Below are 25,931 nucleotides of genomic sequence, written 5' to 3' on the forward strand. Positions count from 1 at the left end.
GTGTCGCTCGTACACTGACCCGTCAATGGCCACCGTCACTGCGGCCAGTCCCATCCGCTTGACCAGCGCTGCCAGACCTGCACACCAGTCATATTACAGCTGTCTGCTAGATTATGATCATTACAAGTTAGTTGGTAAAGCATTGGACTTGTGATCCTGGGGCTATTGCTTTGAATCTGGGAGGGGATGCTACTATTTAGCTTTGCATCTCCCGACTCTTGTAAGGACATACATGATATGAACCTTTTAAGCAAAAGTTAATGAATGATCGGTACTGAGATGGTTTAAACAAAACTTGTTTCAATTTTTATCATAACAAAAAACAATACATGGCTTTTAAGATTACTTACTGAAGCATATAATGCTTATTTGAAGCAATGCTATTAAGTACATAACAAAGGTTAACATGGTTGGTAGTGATTGGTCCAACATCTTTAGACATGCTCACTGATCTACCTTGCTCGGCCACAGTTTGCGTGCCATTCAATCGAAGAACATTACCAGCATGACGTATTCTCCCGTCGAGGCTGTTGTGTCCATGATCATATCAATTCTCCAACTAGTGCTGCCTAAGTCTCGGGGCTTTAACAACCAGTGCTGCCTAAGTTTCGGGGCTTTAACAACCAGTGCTGCCTAAGTTTCGGGGCTTTAACAACCAGTGCTGCCCGCTAAGTCTCGGGGCTTTAACAACCAGACGTGCTGCCTAAGTTTCGGGGCTTTAACAACCAGTGCTGCCTAAGTTTCGGGGCTTTAACAACCAGTGCTGCCTAAGTTTCGGGGCTTTAACAACCAGTGCTGCCCGCTAAGTCTCGGGGCTTTAACAACCAGTGCTGCCTAAGTCTCGGGGCTTTAACAACCAGTGCTGCCCAAGTCTCGGGGCTTTTTACAACCAGTGCTGCCTAAGTCTCGGGGCTTTAACAAAAAGTGCTGCCTAAGTCTCGGGGCTTTTTACAACCAGTGCTGCCTAAGTCTCGGGGCTTAAACAACCTGTGCTGCCTAAGTCTCGGGACTTTTACAACCAGTGCTGCCTAAGTCTCGGGGCTTTTTGCAGTACTGCCAAAGCCGCGTCTCAGCGCTTTTTACAATCAGCGCTGTCTAAGTCTCGGCGCTTTTTACAACCAGTGTCTCGGGACTTTTCAGTACAACCAGTGCTGCCTAAGTCTCGGAGCTTTTTGCAACCAGTGCTGCCTAAGTCTCGGGGCTTTTACAACCAGTGCTGCCTAAGTCTTGGGGCTTTTACAACCAGTCAGTGCTGCCTAAGTCTCAGTCGGAGCTTTTACAACGGCAGTCCTGCCTAAGTCACGTCTCGGGGCTTTTACAACCAGTGCTGTCTAAGTTTCGGAGCTTTTACAACCAGTCCTGCCTAAGTCACGTCTCGGAGCTTTTACAACCAGTGCTGCCTAAGTCTCGGAGCTTTTACAACCAGTGCTGCCCATTTGGCTCGGGACGGCAACATGTGGTGGCTCTTTCAACTTTGGCTCCATTGCTAACGTTGACACACTGACTCACCGCAGGACACGACGTAAGCACCACGACGACACACCATCTCCGCCACCTCCCGCACCACCGCCACGTCATCAGCATCAGGGTCACTAACTCCGAGTTCTTTCAACGCCGACACTGTGTTGGACGAGTCATCGCCCTTGTCACTGACAGAAGCAAGAACAAACAGAAAATTAACAGTTTTCAGAAAAGAAACAAGCCGCATGAAGCGATATCCAAACATTGAGTCAATTTGTCGGCTCGATAGTACATGATTAACACTGAAAAGCCGAGATCAGTAATTATTGAGACTATGAGGCAGACTGACTGCATCAAGTTTATCGTGAAATAAAGAAAAACGTCTGGGGATACCATCAGAAGTCAAAACTTGACTAGGTGTAAAACAGACGAGTCCTTGAATTCTCAGAAAGTATGTAGCGGATTACATGGTGAAGGGGGAATAAAACATTAAAAACTCAAATGAAATACGTCCACTAAACGCACCCACACACATTCACAACACCCACCTGCCCCCCCCCCCCCCCCCCTCCCCTCCGTCTCTCTCACACACTCTCTCTCTCCCTCTCTCTGTGTATCTGTCTGTGTCCCTCTCTGTGTCTGTATCTCTGTCTCTCTTGGGGTTTCTGAAATAAACATTGCCTTGCCTTGCCTTTGTCTCTGTCTCCGTCTCTCTCTCTCTCACACACAGTCTCTCTCTCTCTCTCTCTCTCAGTCTCTCTCTCTCTCTCTCTCTCACTCTCACACACAGTCTCTCTCTCTCTCTCTCTCTCTCGCTCTCTCTCTCTCACACGCACACTCCCACCCTCCCTCTCTTTCTCTCACAAACACACACTCCTCTCTCTCTCTCTCTCTCTCTCTCTCTCTCTCTCTCTCTCTCTCTCTCTCTCTCTCTCTCTCTCTCTCTCTCACACGCGCACACACACACACACACACACACACACACACACACACACACACACACACACACACACACTCTCTCTCTTTCTCTCACTCACTCTCTCTCTCTCTCTCTCTCTCTCTCCCTCTCTCTCTCGCTCTCTCACACACACACGCACACACACACACACACACACACTCTCTCTCTCTCTCTCTCTCTCTCTCTCATTCTCTCCCCCCCCTCTCTCTCTCACCTTTCTATCTGAGTGATCTGCGTTGCAGTGAGTGACCAGGGGGGTTGCAGGGAGGGAGGAAGATATCCCCCGAACACCAGCCCCTCCTTGGCTAGCTCCACCAGCATCAGTCTCACCAGTTCGCCCAGGTACAGTCCTCCTACCGACTTCTCAAATCTGCACACAAACATAATTATACCGGCATAGAGAATTCTAAATGGCTTGCTGTATGATACTAGATTTACACGAGCAGGTTCTTTTAAATGTACATAGTCAATACTTGACTGAATGTTTCAACGAGGGCGGAGGGTGAGGTTTGTCTCCCAGAGTCCCTATATTGGTCATGGTGTGTGTGTGTGTGTGTGTGTGTGTGTGTGTGTGTGTGTGTGTGTGTGTGTGTGTGTGTGTGTGTCCAAAGCATATCTCACAAAATAAAATCGGATTTTTAAGAAAACACACATTTTTGAGGACATTTGCCTGTGTGGTTTTTCTTCGATTATTAAAGTGCGAGCAACAGCAACGAGTATAAAATTCTTCCAAAGGAAACAGCAAACGCAAACGTATTTCGAGAATGACGTTTGTCTCATAGACTTTAAATTGTCATCATGAGCAGTGGAAAATAAGGTCCCTGCCAGACTGTAGTTTGACACGGCCTCACTGATTTACATGATATACACACGTGTGAGTATATGGTTCAGTTGATGACATAGGTGGTCTCTCTCAGGTATGTAGGATATTAAGCCCAGTCCTGGACATACTCATTGTCTACTAAAATCTGATGAATTCTAAGTTTTCGAACGAGCAACCTCCTACACGGCACGGTAGAGGTCTTGCATTCCTTGCTGCAGTAAGGCCGTTCATCGTACCATAACTTGATGGAGTTTCGATACATTCAATCGGTGTCGTAACTAATTAATTTTCAAAAGATGACCCTCCGTATTGATTCATTGAAAGGCAACTTACGTGAAGGACTTTGGGTGGTTGGACAACTGATCCAGCTGTTTCTCGTACTTGGTCCTGCAGAAATCTAGACATCCTTTGTCTCCAGTGGCTCCCCACTCCACGTTCACTATCACCTAGACACAACAACAACAACATACAATAACAACAACTATTGCAATAACTTTAAAATAGAAACAACCAGCCATGAAATTGCTGCGGTAGTATGTATTTGCTGTCATTCAGCAAGTCATTTTAAAATTAATTTGACCTTTTCTTGCCTTAAAGCGTACTTTGTTCGTCTTTTCTCGACAGTATCTGCAGTGGATCATAACACTCCTTTCACGCTCCTTGATACTTGCGTTTGGCTGAGAGTATATTTTTACATCTCAGTTATCTTTTTACTCCAAAAAGCAGACGCAAATAGTACCAAAAATATTAAACAGCCGCATACAGAAATTCAGTATTTTCCAACTTGATGCTGAAGTTTTGTGTTGTTCATTTTTAAAAGGAAAGCCAATTGTAAAGCAAGCGCTATTGATTACAATCATTAAAGTCACAGGACTGTGCCTTTATTAAAGGATATAGTGCTTTGATGACAAACTCACATGCTGTGGATCCTTCCTGTCGCCTGACCACCGCTCGATGTTGTCAAGGTTTTCCACAAAAGCGGCATTGCACCCCGTACCTAGACAAAAGAGTATCTGGCCTAAATCTAACATCTCTCTGAGTCTGTCTCTGTGCTTGTCTCTCTGTATCTGTGTCTGTCTCTCTGTCTGTGCCTGTGTCTCTCTCTCTCTCTAGCCTTAAATCTTAATCCTTGTTAAATAAAGTTCAATTCAATTCAATTCAATTCAATTCAATTCTCTCTCTTATTCTTTCTCTCTCTCTTTCTCTCTCTCTCTCCCTCCCTCTCTCTCTCTTAGTCTCTCTCTCTCTCTCTTTCTCTTACTCTCTCTCTCTCTTAGTCTCTCTCTCTCTCTCTGTCTCTTTCTCTCTCTCTCTCTCTCTCTCTCTCTCTCTCTCTCTCACTCTCTCTCTTTCTCTTAGACTCTCTGTCTCTGTCTCTCTCTCTCACAAGGTCAGGACAGATTATAAGAAAAGACATAGCCTTAAATCTTAATCCTTGTAAAATAAAGTTCAATTCAATTCAATTCAACTCTCTCTCTCTCTCTCTCCGTCTCTCTCTCTCTCTCTCTCTCTCTCTCTCTCTCTCTCTCTCTCTCTCTCTCTCTCTCTCTCTCTCACATACACACACACACGCACACACACACACACACACACACACAAACACACACACACACACACGCACACGCAACCCCCCAAAAAACCCACCACAGGCACACATTGAGTTACCAAGAATGAGTCCGATCCTGGCTTTCTTGTCAACATAGTTTCCTGCCATCAGGGTACTGGTGGTGTCACTCATAACAACTACCACCTCAACAGGCACGTCCTACACACACACAAATGAAGTCAACATTATCATCCACTCATGTTATAATGAGAAACGACTTGGCCGGAACAAGATTTGAAAGAAGGCAATGAAAAAAAGATTACGATGATACCCCCTGTTTAAACCACCGAAATTGTGAGAAAAGCAGGGGAGGTAATCTTAAAATAATGGTAAACTGAAAGAGCTTATAAACAGAGACTCCGCAAAATCATGGTTTCAAAACCATGTGGAAGGGGGGGGGGGGGGTGTTGTCTTAAATCGATGAGCCTTCAAAGGGGGGGGGGGGGGGGGGACTGTACGTCGCTTAATAAATTCGTTTTCCTTTATTCATGGACGGTTTACATTTTAGCACTTTATTACAATAGTCAATAGTTAAGTCTTAGGAGTCCATTAAGGTGACCTTCCCAGATTTATCCAGTACTGTTCTTCAAAGGATTTTCATGCAGTCACTGGTCACGTTGAACAAGTATGTCGTATAAAATCCATAACAGATCGTCAGCTAACATCCCAAAACCAACAGGTAAGGAACAAGAATAGTAAGTTTACAAAACGCTTAAATCAATCAATCAATCTATTAAACAATCAATCGATCAATCTATTAAACAATAAATCAATCAATTAATCAATCAATTCGTCAATCAATCAATCAATCAAACAGAAGCTCACTCACAGGAGCATTTCTTTGCAGCGCTTCCTCTAGCAGCTGTACGGGGTCAAGGCCAGGTCCATCCGGGCACTTGAAGCTTTTTGTCCACGTGACTAGCGTCTGGCTTTTCAGTGTTTTCTGGCGGGATGGGAACGAAAAGGTAAAACCTGAGCAAAACAGAATCACGTAAGTTCTTTGCAAATAGAAAACATAAGACTCCGATTAATTTGTAAGATTTTTGTATAATTTATCAAAGAAGACAACATCAGTGTCTTGTTTATGCAGTGAGCAGGTTTAAAATGCAAAGACGTCAACAAAATTCGATCTAATTAAGTCATTCCTTTTGAAAAATAACACCAAACTGCGCACGCAGCATTCAAAGCAGTAAGCAGCAATTCATCCTCTATTATACACAAGTATTATATTATATTTGACCAAAAATGTTTTTAAATGTCCTGGGGTTAGTCAACCACAGTCTGCTCCAATGGACGACTTACTACTCACACTCACCACCTTATCCATCCACAGCGGACATGAAAGCAGTTCTGGTTGAAACCTCTTGTCGTGTACAGGTATGGGAGAGATAACTCGACTGAGTGAAAGACCAAACTCACTGTAATTGTACAGCCAAACGCCATGATGACTAACATCCTTTCATTTCAGTAATGTAACATGTATGAGATTTAACTGCCTTTCTATATATGCATACCACTTACCTAAGGGGATTTTCTTTGTTCTGCCTTTCATGTTGTACTTCTCGAAGAACTGCCGTATACCGTCTGCTATAAAGTCAAATGCCTGAAACAGAAAGCGTTGTTCACTTCAGTAGAGGATGCATGGTATCTCAGTCTTTTCTTTCTTTTTTTTCTTCACAAATTCAGTCAAAATTCAAAAATCAGTTTTCTCTTTTCATGACCAACAATAGAAAGTCACAGAATTTTGAACATAAGAGCTTGTATCAAAGTGCCTGTCTGAAGGGAGTCCATAATTGGAGAAGGTATGCACATGTATAGAAGGTATACACACTCTAATTGAGATAATAAAATTGTATTGTATTGTATTGTATTGTATTGTATTGCATTGCATTGCATTGCATTGTATCGCATTGCATTGTATCGCATTGCATTGTATTGTATTGTATTGTATTGTATTGTATTGTATCGCATCGCATCGCATCGCATCGCATCGCATTGTATTGTATCGCATAGCATTCGATTGTATTGTATTGTAGTTCAATCGACTGTATCCTGTCCGACACTTTGTTACAAGCAAGCTCCTGTGGCGTGTTTGGGTTTATGTACATAGCCTAATACAGTCGAGCCTGCCCTGGAGACCACCTGTCCTTAAAGACCACCTGCCCATTAAGACCAACCAAAAGATCCCCGATGCCTTTTACTATATAAATCACCTGTCCATAAAGACCACCTGAGTCAAGTGACCACTTTTTCTCAGTCACTTGGGTGGTCTCTTTAGATAGGTTCTACTCACTGTACATGCAAATGCTTTTATTCATGTGCGTGCGTGTGTGTGTGCGTGCGTGCGTGCGTGCGTGCGTGCGTGTGTTTGTGTCATCATCATACTCACACCGCTGGACGGACCGCTCAGTACGTGTTCAGGAATGACGTAATTCTGTATGGTGATGTCAGCAACACCGTTTTTGAACTTGGCTAGCACAACTCGGTAGTTCGTTCCTCCCAGGTCCAAACCAAGATACTCGCCATTTTCTGACAGAAAAACAGAATACATGGGTGTAACAGTTATATTTTGCCGCCCCCTTAGAATAACAATGTTTGCAACAACATCATGTGTGTCATCCGATAACATTCTTCAAGTGTTCAAGTGCACAACGAATTCCAGGTCCTTATTTCAAGTTAAGACAACAGAAATTTGTTTGGAGTACTGCCGCCAGTGAGCCACACAAGCATTAATCCGCACAGACAATGAACACCAACAGAATTCACTTTATTACAATTAAATCCTACCTGTACCATCCATTAGCTGCCGAATGTGCGTGTTCTCCATCAGATGGTCCGACTTGCTGCGTATGTCCGGCTTGGCGCTGTTAGCCATGTCCATCTGTTGGGTGAACACCGCGATGATGCGTTCGATATCGTCTGCTGTCAGTACCAACTCGGAGAGAACTTTGGCTAGCTGAAACGAAAACATATTGGTGTGAATGATGTCACTGAATTGTCAGAAGTCTTCTGTCATTGAACTGTAAATGCCTTCCTTCGTGATCATGTAGGGCCTACACCCCCTACATGTCAGGCTTTTTACATGGGACAAGTTCCTGGAACCACATGACAATACATTTTAAATTTTCAGCCTGGCTGCTTCTTAATATTGTACATACTGAGTTGGGTGGGTTTTTTCAGAGTTGATTGTGCATTTAATTTACACCGGTGTCAGTTACCAAATTTATTCAACAACTGGATTTTTACTCCAGGCCGTTGAATTTTGGTAGGTGTTCAAGTTGAAAGATTTACTTGTCCCATGTAAAGGCCTGGACAGATCTGTGGTGGTGATCGTGATGGTGTACGCGAGAAGGATTTTTGATGATGATGATGATGGATGATGATGATGATGATGATGGATGATGATGGATGATGATGGATGATGATGATGATGACGATGATGACGACGACGACGACGATGACGATGATGGTTGTGGCCTGTCTGTTGTTGTGGTGGTGGTGATCTGTGTGTGTGTGTGTGTGTGTGTGTGTGGCGTGCGTGCGTGCGTACATCATGTCTGCCTGCCAGCCTCTCTGTCTGCAAGTTGCCAATTTAAGTCATCCAGTACATACCTTCTTCTTTTTGCTGGGTTCGATGTTTTTGCAGAATTGGCCGCCTTTCCAATCTTCAGTGATAGGTTCCATGGCTAAACACTTCTGGAGCTGTCTTGAATATGCACAGCTCACAAATGTCGTGACTGAATCAGTCAATACCAACACCAGCTCAGTTGAAACACTTCGATCCACTGTAATGTTTATCACCTTCAACGAGTCATCCACTCTGGTTAACCCAACAACGTTTGAACTGAGACATGCAGGATCAGCAGTAAAACTCTGCAAAGAAAAAATGTAGATAACGTCGGTAACGTTAGTTTCATTTTTAAAAGAGTACGGGTGTATTTGTGAATGTTGAGCCGATCTGCAAAACTGCGGCTTGTCAGTGACACGACTGATTGGCTCTCCGAGTCTTACACACACACACACACACACACACACACACACACACACACATACACACACACACACACACTGTCACACACACTGACACGCGCGCGCGCAGCGTTATTAGCCTGTCTCGGTTAGGGTTATCTGTGTTTTCGCTCGCGTAATATCCATTATTCCCCCCTCTGCTTCTTTACCTCTGTAAACTTGTAGGGGTAGTTATTTTCGATAATGACCCAGCAACCAAACAAATAACGACCCAGCAACAGCCTGAATCCTCGATAGTGCAATGGGTTGAGAAGTTGTACTGTTTCGGTACTACTTTTTGCGACTGAAAAGTTCCGAACGCTCTAACGTACGAAGTATACATCTCTGGAGCAAACAATACAAACATACCGCATTTAAATTAACAACTACAGGCCTGAACACATGAATCTTCATATAAAATCCATGTTTTCTGAATCTAGATTTGCCGTGCTCAAACGTTCATCACAAGCAATTTCCCGCAAGGCAAGTAACTCATACTTTGTCTAGCGACAAGAGTAGTTCCCCTTCTTTTCACTCAGTTTCTTCGACAACAGACTGCAATCCGACGGTCAGTTTTCAACAATATTTCATTTAATAAACAGATCACACGCAACCAAATGCACACATCTCATCAATTTAAACAACATAAAGCGGTTTCATACACTATTTTCCCCAGAAAACTGAACTTCATACAGTTTTTAACGTTGGAACACGGGTGCAAAAGTTCGTCTGCTAGTCCCATTAGACGAAAGAACATTATCCTAAGCGATACCAAAACATATACAGAACACACAATATCTGCCTTTGCCGCCACAGCAGAATAACAGCATATCTGTGTACTTGATTTTAGTCCAAAATAGGAACACTGACAAGAAGTGTTAACAGAATGGAATGATTTGCACGGAACTATACAACCGCGCATTAATCGATCGCCTGCGCAGGTTGACTGGTTGAGTGAATAGGATTCGATCAAACTTTCGCAAAAAAACTCCTCTTTTCTTTGAATAACTGAAGAAAGGAGGAATAAAGAGGTTACACACCTCGTCTCAGTGATTATAAAAAATAATGGTCTCAGTTCGCGGTCATGAAAAAGCTCGCTAAAGCTCGCATTTTTCATGATCCGCTAACTTCGACCATTATTTTTAATAATCACTGAGACTCGGCGTGTAACCTCTACATCTTGATCGTCCTACCTGTCAAAAAGACCATCAACACATGAGGTCAAATAACACAGACACTATTCAAGCCGCTTCAGTCTCAATCCAAGACCTACACTGGATGTGTCAGTTGTAGTTAACGAACAAACGAGATGACCCAGGTATACACACGTGTAACCTTTGCAAAGCAAACACGGCACACTAGCGGACACACGTGTTATCTCGCTAAGCTAAGTGCTGTTTGGTTGATGTTCTGTCCCAATCGTACCGTCGTAAGCCCTCAACGTGTATCGGCCTGTTAAAATTCGCAAAACTGTCTTCAATGCTGTACTGCGGTAGTGTTTGCTTTGTAATATTATATATTGTCATCATTTTCACGAGTTTTCATTCACAAGCACCTGGGGAATAAATCTCATGTTCCCCGGGGAATAAATCCCCGGTTACCATAGTTGCAGGAAGCCCTATTACATGGATAATCAAAAGCAAACCCAATAGAAACGCTCGAGGATTCTTCGGCTCTTTTCATTGGCGTTTCCCCAGACCAAAACAGACGACACTGCTTCGCCAAGTTCCAAATACGAACTGGCAAACTGGCAAATGTAAACAAAAAACAAAACTACCTCATCAAAGGTCATACATTTATGCTTTATCGCAAACAAATGAAACCTATCGATATGTTTTATCTTCTCACAAAGTCATGGAGTGCGTGTATCTCTGTTTGGAGAAACACGAACGTCAAACCAATTGACCCCTGACACACACATTTTGACCCGTGCACAAGACGTTGTATCGATAAACTAAGCGCAAATAAAAAAATAATAATAAAAAAGCAAAGAACATAGCAACAAGAAATGAAGACATCTGACAAAGCCGAGCAAGCAGAATGACAAGTCTAATGAAAAACAGAGAGGCAATGAGAAACAAGATCGCGATTATCTTTCCTTCGCGGCACGACGCAAATCGTTTGTGTCCTTTGACCCAGTATTCGTGCAGTGCTGCACGATGCAAATCTTCTGTGACCTTTGACTCAACGTAGCTTCAATATTCGATTACTAATATTTACCACTGAAAACCGAGGGGTGGAATACCGAGAGGGGCAGGGTGGTAGGGCGATGGTGAAATGTAATGAAGAGACACGTGTAGCAATAAGAGAAAACCGATTCTGCAATAACACAAACAAGAACAAAAAACCCAACACTGACCTATATGAATATTTAATCAATAATATGATCGTCTGCGTTGCAGGTGTGCAAGTGAAGGGTTGGGGGGGGGGGGGTAACTTGATCATTAATTTGTGTGTGTCAGTGTTTGTGTTCATGGACTGATTGTGAGGGAGGGGGGGGGTGGGGTGGGGTGTGTTTCAGGTTTTGGTGTGGGTATGAAACGAGCAAAACAATACCCACACCACAAAATCTTGGAGGCAAAAAACACTCGCCGTCGCATCATTTTGTCCACACAATATTATATGCACCAACAACCGGAAAGAAAGGTGACAATGGAAAAAGACTCATCTTTGCTTCCTGCGATTCCTTGCCCCCGACTCGAACGTCGCACGATAATCCACATAACAGATCTGTTGTGAGATGGTCAACGCTGACTGTGCAAGCAAATCACCTCGTTTGAAATACGACAATCCCATCGCTCGAATGCAACATGTGGGCACTATCGTCTCAAAGGCGCTTACTGTTGGTTTCACACACCACTCTGTAGTCGGAACCTACAGAACTTCGCATTATCAAACCTGACATACTTGTCTCAACATTATAAACTCAAATCACACACAGTAAGTTGCTTTCGCACGCCAGCTTTGAACAACGTGCTGGGGCCCCGAACATGCATTATAATAACAGAACTCGCGTTTCAAACCATGGCTCCCTGTGTTGATTTTTCACTCAATGTTGAACCACCAAAATGATGACAAAAACGATGTTTGATGGTGTGTTGCCAGACCAGCTTTTTTGTCGGTCCTCGGGGGGCATATCGACTTTTGTTTCATATTTATTGACCGCGGCCTTCGGCCTTGGTCAATAAATATGAAACAAAAGACGATATGCTCCCCCTCGGACCGACAAAAAAGCTGGTCTGTCAACAACCCATCAAACATCTTATATTAGTGGCCTCAACAGGCCAGTGTGATAAAGCCGACTGCCTAGTAAGGGTTCGCCGGCTCTTAAAACCTATATTTCCTAAAATGTGCTCGTTACTTCACAATCGGGTAATTTCTGAAGTCGCTCAACGTGTAGCCCTGTTAAAATCATTGAAATGTGTGAAAGCTCCAGTTCTGAACCAAGGCAGTGTTTACTTTGTACTAATAAAATACTAACTGATCATAGTCTCTACTGGCCTGTGATATCGATTGTCCACAAAGGGGTTCCTTTTTTAGATGATTTGCCTCAAATGTGTAAAAAGCTCCAATTCTGAAACAAGGCAGCGTTTGCGGCATTGTGGTAATATAACACTGACCTCCAATCGCCTGTGCCATAAGATTTTTGTTTGTTTCTTTGTTTGTTTAACGCCCAGCCGACCACGAAGGGCCATATCAGGGCGGTGCTGCTTTGACATATAACGTGCGCCACACACAAGACAGAAGTCGCAGCACAGGCTTCATATCTCACCCAGTCACATTATTCTGACACCGGACCAACCAGTCCTAGCACTAACCCCATAGCCTAATGCCAGACGACAGGCGGAGCAGCCACTAGATTGCCAATTTTAAAGTCTGAGGTATGACCCGGCCGGGGTTCGAACCCACGACCTCCCGATCACGGGGCGGACGCCTTACCACTAGGCCAACCGTGCCGGTGTGCTATATGATTGCCTTCAGTTGGGTTTCCCTTTTGAAATTATTGATTTACCTCAAATATTCGCGGCTTTCTTCTTCACGCGGGCCATCGATCTACGGGACACTCAGCCATCATGCTCTAACTTATCGTCACAGTCAATACAGCACACGCAACACGTACCTATGGTGTTACCGTTATCGCAGTGTACAAACCTAGACACTGACTGCCGCAGGAGTTTATGCAACACATGCACAACAGATGTTTTTGTCGCAGAAACAAGACGGTGCATATTTCTGCAGCAACGAAAACACAGAATCCTACACAGTGTAAAAACCTAAGCACTGGTTCTATTTACAGCATATATAAACACGTCACAATGTTGATTGTGATGATGTAACCACAGCCTAGAGAGCACATTCACATCTAGGTTTGTTTTGTGTTAATTTGGCTTTCAACACAACACAACACAGAAGCAAGCACACTTCCGATCGAGTGACCTTGACTTCTTTACACAGTGGCATCATGAACCCCGAGTGTTGTTGCTCGTCGTGTACAGGCGCTTGACAGAATTCTGCTTCTTTCTTAGTTCATCATCAAACTCCCAACGCTTGAACGTATTACCTTCTTTTGGTGTCATGAACCCAGAGTTCATTTCTCGTCGTGACACAAATCGTTTCTTCACCACACCACCACCCCACCCCCCCTACCCCCACCTCGATCCTCCTTAGCCGTTCACTATCAAACTTTAACGATTGCATTTTTTGTGTGGTGAGATTAAATAATGTTCAAAGATGTGCAATTTGTCAAATTTAGGGCCATTGGTCGGGGCCATAAATTGATGATAGACTATTACAGTACCGTAAAGTACCTTGTAATCGCCCACCCCCCCCCCCCCCCCCCCCCCCCCTGTGCACCAATTCCGACCCAAAGTAGGGGGTGGGCGCTTACTAGGTAGGCCTACTATACACCCTATGCACGAGCAGTTTTCAGTAAGAAATGTGATCTTTGATCACTTCGTAATCATATCTTCTTTATTTTTTCATCTTCCATTGTGGGTTTTTTTCGTATTGTCATTAGAAGAGCTTGGGGAGACAAATGTCGTCGCATCCTGTTCTTGTCTGCAGAGGTGCCGCTGTCGGCCGCACTGTGTCTCTGTTTCCCTTGAACAACTGGTACGTCTGGTTGGTATTGGTACCTCGCCGAGTGGAGACATCATGCCTTTATTTCCAACGCTTCAGCCACATAGGTGATGCGACAAATTCGTCTATGTCCATTCCACCAGCCAGTTCTAAGGCTCTTCTTTGCAAATCTTTGTTGCGGACGACACGCCCTTCCGCCCGCTCTTGATCAAGATATTCTAACACACCTTCATCTACCTCTTCTGATCTGACGTCTCGACCGCCATGTAACTTTCGCTTCTTCTTTTCCTTTCCGGCCTGGTGACGTAACAGGGTATCGCGATTCTCTCGCCAGTCTCATATCCTTTTTCTATCTACCCCAAACTCACTTGCTGTTTGCGACACATTTCCATTGGCGTTATTATCCAAATAGTCAAGAGCTGACAGCTTAAATGCAACGGTGTACGATTTGATCCGCGGCATCTTGTAATCATTGACTTGCAGGCGTTTAGATCCAAGGCGTGCAGACACACGTGATAGGGTTTCTTCTTCTTCCCGTGGGGGACCGGATCCAATTTCTTGAATGTTGAAGGTCCCGCGGTTTGCAAGAAAGGGAAATCAATCACAAAACTAGCAGATCAAGTGTGGAATTTTTATTTCCCCTGATTTCAATGGTGTAAAGTGGGGGGTGTGCGCTTACAAGGTACTATACCCTATGCACGGTTTTGGACTAAAAGTGGGGGGTGGGCGCTTACTCGATACTGGGCGCTTACAAGGTACTTTACGGTACTAGGCCTAGATATTATACTTGTGTCCTGGCACCTTTTTCAATGATTCAAGGGCACAGCATTATCTGTATCTGTATCTGTTTTGAGATCGATTTGCATCATAATAACTATTACACCTTTTTCAGAATCTCAAAAGACGTATATGAGTGTGAGAGTGTGTGTGTGTGTGTGTGTGTGTGTGTGTGCGGCGGCGTGTGTGTGTGTGGGCCTGTGTGTGTGTGTGTGTGTATGTGTGTGTGTGTGTGTGCGGCGGCGTGTGTGTGTGTGTGTGTGTACTGTGCCGCACGAGCGCGTGCGTACGTCAGTGCGTGCGTCTGTGTGTGAGTTGTGCGTGTGCGGTTGTGTTGTTCTTGTTCTTGTTGAAGCAATTTGTTTCAAAAGATGTTAATAGTGTGGCGTGTGAGTGAGTGTGTGTGTGTGTGTGTGTGTCAGTGTGTGCGTGCGCCGCCGGGTGTGTGTGTGTGTGCCGCGTGCAGTGCGTGCGTGCGCCAGTGTGTCGTGTGTGTGCGAGTGTGTACGTGCCGCGCGGCGTGTGTGAGTGTGTGTACGCTGTTCTTGTTGAAGCAGTTTTTTTCTCTTTTAATGTTACTCTTTTTCTTTTAGAAGCTCTGCCCTGAAACACACCTTGTGCCAATAACGCTTGATCTCACACCCATAGCTCTCTTAATGTTGGTGCTGTTAATATCTTAGGCTTTAAATTAATTGTCACAATGAAAGCTTGGAAGCAAAGGTAAGGGTTTTGAGGATGATCAGAATAAAAACAAATGTCAACACATTTCCATTGAACAGCAAGTAAGCAAACACACACTGACACACACACACACACACACACACTGACACACACACACGCACACACACACACACACACACACACACACACACACACACACACACACACACAAGTACGTGCAGAGACAGCTGGTTACACATAATTGAAAGCTTCAAATCATGCAACACAATTTAAATGACTCTGTTTACTTTATTACGGTGTCAAACCTCTTTGAGGACATACATAATGGAAAAGGACAAAACATTTCTGCACTGCAGGAATGGCAGCAGTTTCCACAGTGGCTATAAACTCACTGACTGGCAGTGAAAAAGAAAGCAATACCTACACTTCATATCCAGAACGTCAATTCTGATCATGATATATTATTATTACAGTGACCACACACCCCCCCCCCCCCCCCCCCCCGCTCTCAGACTGACCAAAATTAGGAAATCAGGTCGTAACAGAGAGAGAAGTACTCTTAACATGGAGGTAAATGTATGGACAGATGCAGTGGAACCCCCCGTTTAAACAGACCTAAAAGAACCTGAGACTGGAAATCAGGTCGAAAGGGTACTCACCCACAGCTTGTTAAATCAATCGGAACAATCTTCAGTAGTAAACTACGTGAGTATGAACTCAATACATTACCGCCAAGATTAACTATTTAATCAAACATCGAGCAACACTAAACACCTGTCCGACCCCTGGAAAAACATGGCGCCAACTGGTCTTACCTGGGCGCATGCGCTGATACTCACGTGACTACGTATGACTAAAATTAGGTGATAAATAATCTACAGATGTTATGAGGCAGAACACCTGGACTGAAAAGTAATTGGTCTTAAAAAGGAGGAAGTCGTAAATCAGGGGGTCTTAAACTGACGGGGGTTCCACAGTATCAAAAGTGCAAGCCTGTCCAAAACAACCTCCTAAAAGAGTTTTTTTTATTGATAGCTGATGGCTATCGAAAGGTAAATTATATGTGGAAATCACGGCAATGACCCGCCGGTGGTCAACACACCCCCCCCCCCCCTTTCCCACTGTGATCGTAGTAGTTAATAAATCCAAAATGTGTTTAATCAAACCGGCAAGTGCTCAATAGGTTTCTGGCAACAAACACTGGGCCCTATTGCAAAGTAATTGCTGTACGGTCTTTGGGTTGAAAGGTGTATACGGGTATTAGAGAGAGAGGGGGGGTGGGGGGGAGGGGGAGAGCTGAGAGAAGCCAGACGGAGGCCGGACACACAGACAGACAAAGAGGCGCGTCGTTGGTCGCGCTTGGGGTCTTTCTCTGTGTATAATAAATACACATACCGCACGATGACCGGTACCTCAACCCACGAACACCCTCGGATCAAGTTAACCTCCGAGCGTGAGTGTGTTAACTTCAGAGCCCGAAATACTCATCTGATACGTTACTCTTTCGTGTTCTAAGTCACGTACACATCATTTCTGGCTTTCGTCGCGCGTTCAGTGATGATGATAGACGCTGAACTGACAAAGTGATAAACCTCGACCAAACAGATAAACCTGCTACTAAATAAATTGTTCGTGCAAGCACAGTCAAAGCAACTTCACTGAGTTAGTCTTCAGTTCGTCGTCGAGGCGATTCGTGATACATGTAGAACGAAAAGTACATACGAAAGTCACGCGGCTGCTTTATCGATATGTTCCTGACTTTTTCTGATTTTTATCGATATGTTCACTGTTCTCTCGTCTGCTACACAGACCCATTCGCCGAGTGCAATCCAGAAATGGTGGTGTGACATGGATCACCGGATCTAACACAACAGTAATACTACAGTAAAGCTTAAGGAGTCGAATATTTGTATACAAAGTTCTACAGGCCATTACATTGTGACATCAGTGGACGAAATGGAAGAAACTGACCAAGGTAAAGAACCACTGGTTGTCGTTGTCTGTAACGCACTCAATTTCGGACTCAAGTTTTTGCCTGTGTGTGTATGTCAGTGTGTGTGTGCGAGTCAGTGTGTGTGTGAGTGCAGTGTCACTGTGTCAGTGTATGTGTGTGGGGGGAGGGGCATATTTGTTTGCTGTGATGTTACTTTCGAACGAATCCGGCTAAAGTTTAAAGATCTACTTTATCTCTCTTGCAAAAATGCATAAAAGTTCATATACTGATGTAGTACAGACACTTTGCAACAAACAACGCCTGGTTTAAAACAAAGTTACTAGTGTCGATTTCGTGCGTTGAAGCTTTTCCTAAACAACGTTTCTTAATACTATCCAGACCTGGGAACCCATAATTATGATACGCCGTATTTTGTACGCATGATTGTCGAGAATACAATCAGTACGGTCAGTGGGAAAAAATACAACGAGAAAAATTCCCAGAATAATTGTCTCCACAAGCCCATCCCGAAGCCGATCAAGTATTCTGACACATAATTACAGTTTACGCTAATTTTTCTAAAGATAAACCAAGTTTGTTTGAGAATACTCTCAGTGCAAAACAGGGGTTCCCAGGTCTGACTATCTAACTGATTTTCGCTTACTTTTGTTATTGTTTAACGCTTCGGCAAATGATTAAAATTAAATAATCATGTAGATGGATGAATTCCTCCAAAACTGTCCTAATGTCATTGCAAAATATGCATTTCTTGTAGATTGTCTAAGTGTCACATTTGCCTGTGATCAGGATTCACTTCATCCCTACCTGGTATTAAACCTATTTTTGAAGAGGTAAACAAAATTAAAATATTTAGTCAAAACTTGACTAAATATAAAAAGACTTCAATGAAAAGGTTGCACTCAATATCTTCCTAGAATCTGTTTTTCATTTTTATGTACCTAATCTGGTTAATATTTTACAACAGTTTAAAAACGGCCAAAAAATCACTTGCAACAGTGATTCAGGCAACTTGATTGACAGATTTTGGCACGTTTCAAATGTTATGTAGTATTTGTATCTGAAACACACTCATATTTCTTTATCTCTAATTAATATCTTGTGGGCGGGGATGTAGCTCAGTCGGTAGCGCGCTGGATTTGTATCCAGTTGGCCGCTGTCAGCGTGAGTTCGTCACCACGTTCGGCGAGAGATTTATTTCTCAGAGTCAACTTTGTGTGCAGACTCTCCTCGGTGTCCGAACACCCCCGTGTGTACACGCAAGCACAAGACCAAGTGCGCACGAAAAAGATCCTGTAATCCATGTCAGAGTTCGGTGGGTTATCGAAACACGAAAATACCCAGCATGCTTCCTCCGAAAACGGCATATGGCTGCCTAAATGGCGGGGTAAAAAACGGTCATACACGTAAAATTCCACTCGTGCAAAAAAACATAAAAAACACGAGTGTACGTGGGAGTTTCAGCCCACGAACGTAGAAGAAGAAGAAAGAAGAATATCTTGTAGTTACTTTCTCACTTTTTTTAGTTCCTTCTATAACTGGTAACAGGCATTTCAAAATTCTGAGGTAACAGCATTTAAAAGAAGAAGAAACAAGAAGGGCAAAGCCCATACGACTCACATGCTTGACCTTGACCTTTACATGACCTTGACCTTCAGGGTCAAGGTCAAATAACTAAACCTAGCAATGACATCATACACTAAGAACTGCTTTACACATTTTTCCTACCAAAATACATGTGACCTTGACCCAAGGTCAAGGTCATGCAACACAAAGCTGTTAATTCAAGACATAGGAAGTACAATGGTGCTTATTGGCTCTTTCTACCATGAGATATGGTCACTTTTAGTGGTTCACTACCTTATTTTGGTCACATTTCATAAGGGTCAAAGTGACCTTGACCTTGATCATATGTCACCAAATGTGTCTCATGATGAAAGCATAACATGTGCCCCACATAATTTTTAAGTTTGAAACAGTTATCTTCCATAGTTCAGGGTCAAGGTCACTTCAAAATATGTATACAATCCAACTTTGAAGAGCTCCTGTGACCTTGACCTTGAAGCAAGGTAAACCAAACTGGTATCAAAAGATGGGGCTTACTTTGCCCTATATATCATATATAGGTGAGGTATTCAATCTCAAAAACTTCAGAGAAAATGGGAAAAATGGGAAAAATAGCTGTTTTTTAGACAACATTTATGGCCCCTGCGACCTTGACCTTCAAGCAAGGTCAAGATGCTATGTATGTTTTTTGGGGCCTTGTCATCATACACCATCTTGCCAAATTTGGTACTGATAGACTGAATAGTGTCCAAGAAATATCCAACGTTAAAGTTTTCAGGACGGACGTCCGGACGGACGTCCGGACGGACGGACGGACGGACGGACGTCCGGACGGACGGGGGGGGGGGGGGGGGGACGGACGGACGGACGACTCGGGTGAGTACATAGACTCACTTTTGCTTCGCATGTGAGTCAAAAAAACCACTGAGTTAACTGCATTGTGCTGGTAAAATTACAACTGCATATTAGCAGCAATCTATCGAACACATGTATAACAACTGCTCACATTTTTCTTCAACACAGCTTTAAGTGCTTAAAGTTCTTGTTGGGAAATATTACAATACAAGCATGGCTAAATGAACACAACCAAAAGAAGGTGACAAAGTTGTTGTTTTTATTGAAAGTCTACTACATGTACACCCTTTCTTTTTTTTCCCCAGCACATCCTGAGCCACCCAAAGACTTTGGACTAAGGATTCGACTGCAGAAGCCATCATCATCCATTGATCCTGAAACCTCTTGCAAAGACAGATCTATTAATAAACACAGCGAATGTAGAACTGTGTGGGAAAGACGACTAGCGCGCCTTCGAGAAGCCGGAGAAGTAGAAGCTTTTCGCAAGAATGAAAAAGCTCGCTTTAGAATGTTTCGAGCAAATGCGACACCAGACCAGAAACACAAGCTCCGTGAAGCTACGAGAAAAAGAGTAGCAGCCCATAGGATTAGGAAGAGGGAACGAAATCTTCAACAATGTGCCACTAGAAAAGAAAAATATAGTATTCGGATGAGAGTAGCTTTGAGCTCTCAATGTATTAGAATGCGAGAGAAGAGAGCTGCCATGAGCTTAGAAGAGCGAGAAGCACATAATGCAAGGTTGGTAACTTTTGGTTTCCTAAAAAACAGTTTGATTCTGCATACATGTGCATCCTGGCTTTTTTTAAATGGTTTGCTTGGCTAGCATAACACCCTTCAATATTGAAGAATAAAAAAAAGTCAGTATTAATTTTTTTTCAAGACAACTTTAGATTCGCATCGAAAATTAATATTTAGTTTTTGTAAATACACAAGTCTTTTTAATTGAGTTCTACACACTTTATCTATTACCACACAGAAGACGACAGAAGTACCAAGAGATGAAAAAGAAAGGAAAAGTACCTCCAGCAACATTGCCTCGCAAAAAAGAATCATCAAGCCTTGCCAAGACTTCAACATCAACAGAGGCAGCAGCTGCACCAGCAGTGCCATCCTGAACTCAGGTCAAAATGAGTTCGGCTCATTCTCTCCCTGACAGGATGCCTAGAGTTTCCTTGTCTGGCAAGGAAACCGAATTTTTTTTTTATATACATATTTAGAGCTTTTTGTAATGTATTATTGATATATAAGCAGATTCGCGATCGCCGATAATGATTTTGCATGGTGTTTTGTAATTTTTAACATACAAAGGAATTGATATGTAAGACAGTTTCAAGCGAGCTATTTTTCGCGGCTGTATTTACTGTGCAAACAACTCTAAATATGGCAAAAGTGTCACGTGATAATCAACCGTTTGGTTTCGGCGCTCACTGGAGCAGACGTTTTTTTCTGTAACCCGAGTTGACAGTGATGAAACCATATATTACGGTCTCCTTCCGGCAGCAGTCCCAAAATTTCGACTTGTTTTGACCTTAGAACGATGTCTTTATCATAACTGTGAAGAACAGAACGGAGATCACTGTCGAAGTCGGCCGCAATCTGCAATCATTTTCGTCTCGCGAACACTGATCTCAAAATTTAGATTAGTGCTCGCGAAAAACATATGGGAGATAACTCTGTTATCTTATATTGATAGATTCGCGTAGGACTGTAGCGTCCGGTCAGAGAGACAACTGGCAATAGCCGTGGGGCAATGCTTATCAGAATGCAGCAGTGCATGTGTAACCGTGTGCCCAAACACTACGATCACCTCGGGAAGCGAAGTGCAATCAAACAGGATTGAAAATGTTAGGGCTAATTTCTTAGCCCTATAAAAACTGTTATGCAAACCCGAAGGTTTCCATGAACATACAGACAATCGGAAACCACCAGACCCTATCACAAACAGAATTCTACAATACACCGGTGTTGACTTTTAAAGGCCAACAACTCGGGTGCAGAGTCTGCTGTGAAAGGAGCGGTAGCCTCCCCTGTCACACATAACAACTCAGTCTTTGTCTGAACAAGTGCAATCAACCCCTGCCAAAACGTCAGTTTCATCACCATCAGAAGGAAAGTCCTCGTCAAGTGTTACTGATGCTGAGGATACACCAAAGGTTTTCATAAGTCCTTGGAAGCAAGTGATGACATTCAGGTGGTCAGGACAACCCCCTTCCCCATGTAGGTCAGTAAATAAATTGGTCTTTGATCACAGAAACTGGATCCTATCTTAAAGTAATTGTTGTGTTGGAATTGGTTGAAAGGTGCACCATGGTAAGACTCACATTCCAGGCAAGCATAACACAAAAGTGGAATGTTAAATTTTGCCCCCCCCCCCCCCCCCCCAAAAAAAAAAAAAAAATCACAGCAATAATTAAGTAGATGTGCAACGCCAAGGCACTGCATACCCCAGCGAAAGACAAACCTCTCTCTCTCTCTCTCTCTCTCTCTCTCTCTCTCTCTCTCTCTCTCTCTCTCTCTCTCTCTCTCTCTCTCTCTCTCTCTCTCTCTCTCACACACACACGAACACACACACACACACACACACACACACACAAAGTTACACACATACACACTCACTCACACGCACTCACTCTCTCACACACACTTCATACACACAAAACACACCCCCATACGCACATATAAACAAATACACACACACACACATACACTTATGCACACGTACAAACACACACCCACCCACCCACCCACTCTCTCTCTCTCTCTCTCTCTCTTTTCTCTTATATACAAACAGACACACACCCATACAAACAGACACACACCCACACACACACACACACACACACACACACACACACACACACACACACACACACAAACAGTAACACTAACACATGTGTACAAAATGAACACAAACACACACACCGCGCGAGAGAGAAAGACTACAGGGAGGCATGACGTCATGATGCAATAATTGACGTCAAAGACTTTTGACCGTGACGTAATCTTCTCACGCGAGCTTTATCCATAGTCTTGAACAACCACACACAAATAGACTTGGAAAGTACAGAATTTCTACCCGTCCAAAGCGGCCTTGGGTGGCGTTTGCTGAAAAAATGGGGGCGCCAATTTTACCCACCGTATTTTTGTTAGTATGGTCCCAATTTTTGGTGAACTTCCATCTCCAACTGTAGCCCATAATCGGGCACAACGAATCCTTCTTTATCATGTATTATCGGTGTGAACATTTCTCAAGTCGATTACAGTATGTGGGATACCTCCAGCTTCGCTGGGAATATACACTACAGTTGAACCCCCCTTTTAAGACCCCGCCCCTCAATTTAAGACTTTCTCCCTTTAAACTAAAGACCCTATTTTCTCAGACTTTGAGCCCCCCAACTTGAACAGTATAGCTCTTGGAGTGATTAGAGACATTTTTTGGTTCATCATATATCTTTAACTGCTTGTATGACCAGCTGTCAGATGTCTCTATTGGAATCTCACTTCACGGTCTATGTTTAAGACTTTATGAAGAAATTGATTGATAACATAGGCAGACACTTCAATACTCAAATTATAGGTGCGTATTAATGCCTCAAATTAATTACTCTTTAACTTTACGGGATGCTTGCAGTGATGTTTATATGAAGAAACTTAAATCTCATCATTGTTGTGCTATTAAACTCATTTCACTAGATTCTGCAAAATTCTATCAGTTAACGAAGACCACTTCCTTTACAGGTAGAATTTAACAAGACATTGTGGTTGTTTAAGATTTATCCCAATACAAGGGCACCTGCTTATTTACAGACTGATTATCAATTCAGAGGATATGTATGGTTACAATCAGATACTTCCACCATTACCACCCCCTGATTTATATGAGACCAGTTTAGCATGTTCAAGGTCATTCACCTCTGCACACTCTCAAAACCTCATCACAACAACAATTTTCAAACAAGAGTTAAAGAAACAGCTTATTCACATGCAAAGTAACATTGAAATGCCAAACTCTTCTGCCCTCAAAAACATCTCAGATTATTTAAGGCATGAATTAATCTTACCCAGTTACATAATGATTTAATTTCTTTGTCGCCACTTCAATTTCTTTTTTAGCTTGCACCTGTAACCATCTTGCCCTTTAACATAGAGCAGTTGATTAATCAGTTGTAATACAGTAATATATATGTAATACCCCCCTTTTAAGACCTCCAAAAATCTGAGAAAATCAGGTCTTAAAAAGGAGGGAGTCTTAAAATGGGGGTAATTTTGCGACCACACAGCAGGAATTCCTTTGTTGTGATCTAGCAGCTCCCAGATCAATTTATTTGTGCAGACAGTGCCTTATTGCTTTTTCAGATTTTGCATTTTCACATTTGAAGTCTTTCATTGGTCTTACCGCACAGATGCGGTTCAGTCGGTGGTGCGCCAACACTGTGGTGTCTCTTCAGCTAGCAGCATCAATCTCCACCTTGGCCTCTGACAGCATTGCAGTCTCCTTCCTCCATGGTGTAATGAGAAGCCACTGCAGTCCCTGACTGTTCACCCCTCGAATCATAGTATCCTTAACGGATTATGACTTTATTCAGTTATTCTGCAGAAAAACAGAAATGCTGGAGAAAAACTCATTTCTGCATAATGTCATCTTTCGTGAGAGCAACGTTTTTTTCTGCAGTAAAAACATTTTACTGCAGTAAAATTGAAATCAAGAATGCTGCAGTAAAACGGTGCTGTTGTTTTACTGCAGAAAACCTGTTTACACTTTTTCTGCAGCATTTTGTACTGGCTCATTATAATATTGGAGCACGCGAGCCCCCCTCTGTCGAGAGATGGACTCATCCAGAATAACCAATAGTTACAAACTATTATACTATCCCAGGGGGCGACGAATACAAACGCTACTTTACAAGGTCGTTCGTTTTTCTCCAGAAAAACTGTCACAGACTATTCTGAAGAAAAAGTGAATCGCAATAATGCTGCAGAAAACCAAGTAAACATTATGCTGCAGTAAAAAAACGTTGCTTCGGCGAAAGATGACGTTATGCAGAAATGCTGCAGAAAAGACAGTTTTTCTCCAGCATTTCGGTTTTTCTCCTGAATAATGTCATAATCCGCCAAGAGCCAGTACAAAATGCTGCAGAAAAAATGTAAACAGCTTTTCTGCAGTAAAACAACAGCACCGTTTTACTGCAGCATTCTTGATTTCAATTTTACTGCAGTAAAATGTTTTGCAGCAGAATAAAACGCTGCTTCGGCGAAAGATGACATTATGCAGAAATGCTGCAGAAAAGAACGGTTTTTCTCCAGCATTTGTCTTTTCTTCAGAATAACTGAATAAAGTCATAATCCATAGCTGTGGGGAAAAAAGTTATATTTCAGAATCAGCCCTTGCAGTTACAATTAAGTTATACAAGAAAAGTAGAGAAAAAGACTTCAGTAATTAGTCAGGTTTTAATGAGAATATATCATGGCAGCTTTTTGTAGCCCGCATTTGTGGTAGTGGAAGTTTGCTGTACAGTAAACTACATTTGCTTCCTGGAGCAAAAAGCGAAATAGCTGTCTTTGTGCAGAACACACGGCTATAGGGACTGTCCGACATGTCGTCTGCTAAACATCATTTGATGGTACAGTAGAACCAACATTTTAAGACCTCTAAAAATCTGAGAAAATCAGGTCTTAAATAGGAGGGAGTCTTAAAATGGGGGTAATTTTACCGAGGTTATGAACAAAAAGTCTGAGAAAACAAGGTCTTAAAAAGAAAGGAGTCTTAAATTGGGAGGGGGGGGGGGGTTCCACTGTATTCATGGTTCTCCCCAGGCAGCGGCTAGTGGAACAGCATGATAATCCAAGCCGGCCCCTTTAATAAAAGTAAACAGTACACTTGATCAGTTTGCATTGATAGATATTAAAAATAAAACAAGTCGCGAAAGGCGAAATTACTACATTTAGTCAAGCTGTGGAACTCACAGAATGCAATGCAAAAGGCAGTGAAAGTGACGAGCCTGTTTGGCGCGGTAGCGGTTGCGCTGTGCTTCATAGCACGCTTTACTGTACCTCTCTTCGTTTTAACTTTCTGAGCGTGTTTTGAATCCAAACATATCATATCTATATGTTTTTGGAATCAGGAACCGACAAGGAATAATATGAAATTGTTTTTAAATCGATTTCG

The 25,931-nt window shown here is 42.9% G+C and overlaps 2 protein-coding genes across 2 annotated transcripts in view; both read right to left on the minus strand.

The window, feature by feature from the left end:
- The window catches only part of LOC138962723 (hexokinase-4-like), a 17,740-nt gene extending 4,452 nt beyond the window's left edge, over positions 1-13,288 (minus strand). Inside the window, exons 1-12 of the mRNA XM_070334651.1 lie at positions 12,977-13,288; positions 8,461-8,721; positions 7,636-7,804; positions 7,238-7,377; positions 6,370-6,451; positions 5,678-5,820; positions 4,908-5,007; positions 4,160-4,239; positions 3,576-3,688; positions 2,634-2,789; positions 1,510-1,649; positions 1-77 (exon numbers count right to left, since the gene is read on the minus strand). Coding sequence (XP_070190752.1) covers positions 1-77; positions 1,510-1,649; positions 2,634-2,789; positions 3,576-3,688; positions 4,160-4,239; positions 4,908-5,007; positions 5,678-5,820; positions 6,370-6,451; positions 7,238-7,377; positions 7,636-7,804; positions 8,461-8,532 — 1,272 coding nt within the window. The 5' untranslated portion in view covers positions 8,533-8,721; positions 12,977-13,288. The remainder of the gene's footprint in view (positions 78-1,509; positions 1,650-2,633; positions 2,790-3,575; positions 3,689-4,159; positions 4,240-4,907; positions 5,008-5,677; positions 5,821-6,369; positions 6,452-7,237; positions 7,378-7,635; positions 7,805-8,460; positions 8,722-12,976) is intronic.
- Positions 1-25,931, minus strand: part of LOC138962728 (ganglioside GM2 activator-like) — a 431,559-nt gene that overhangs the window by 296,944 nt on the left and 108,684 nt on the right. The window lies entirely within an intron of this gene.

Source organism: Littorina saxatilis, linkage group LG3 (assembly GCF_037325665.1).
Source record: "Littorina saxatilis isolate snail1 linkage group LG3, US_GU_Lsax_2.0, whole genome shotgun sequence".
Taxonomy (NCBI): Eukaryota; Metazoa; Mollusca; class Gastropoda; order Littorinimorpha; family Littorinidae; genus Littorina; species Littorina saxatilis.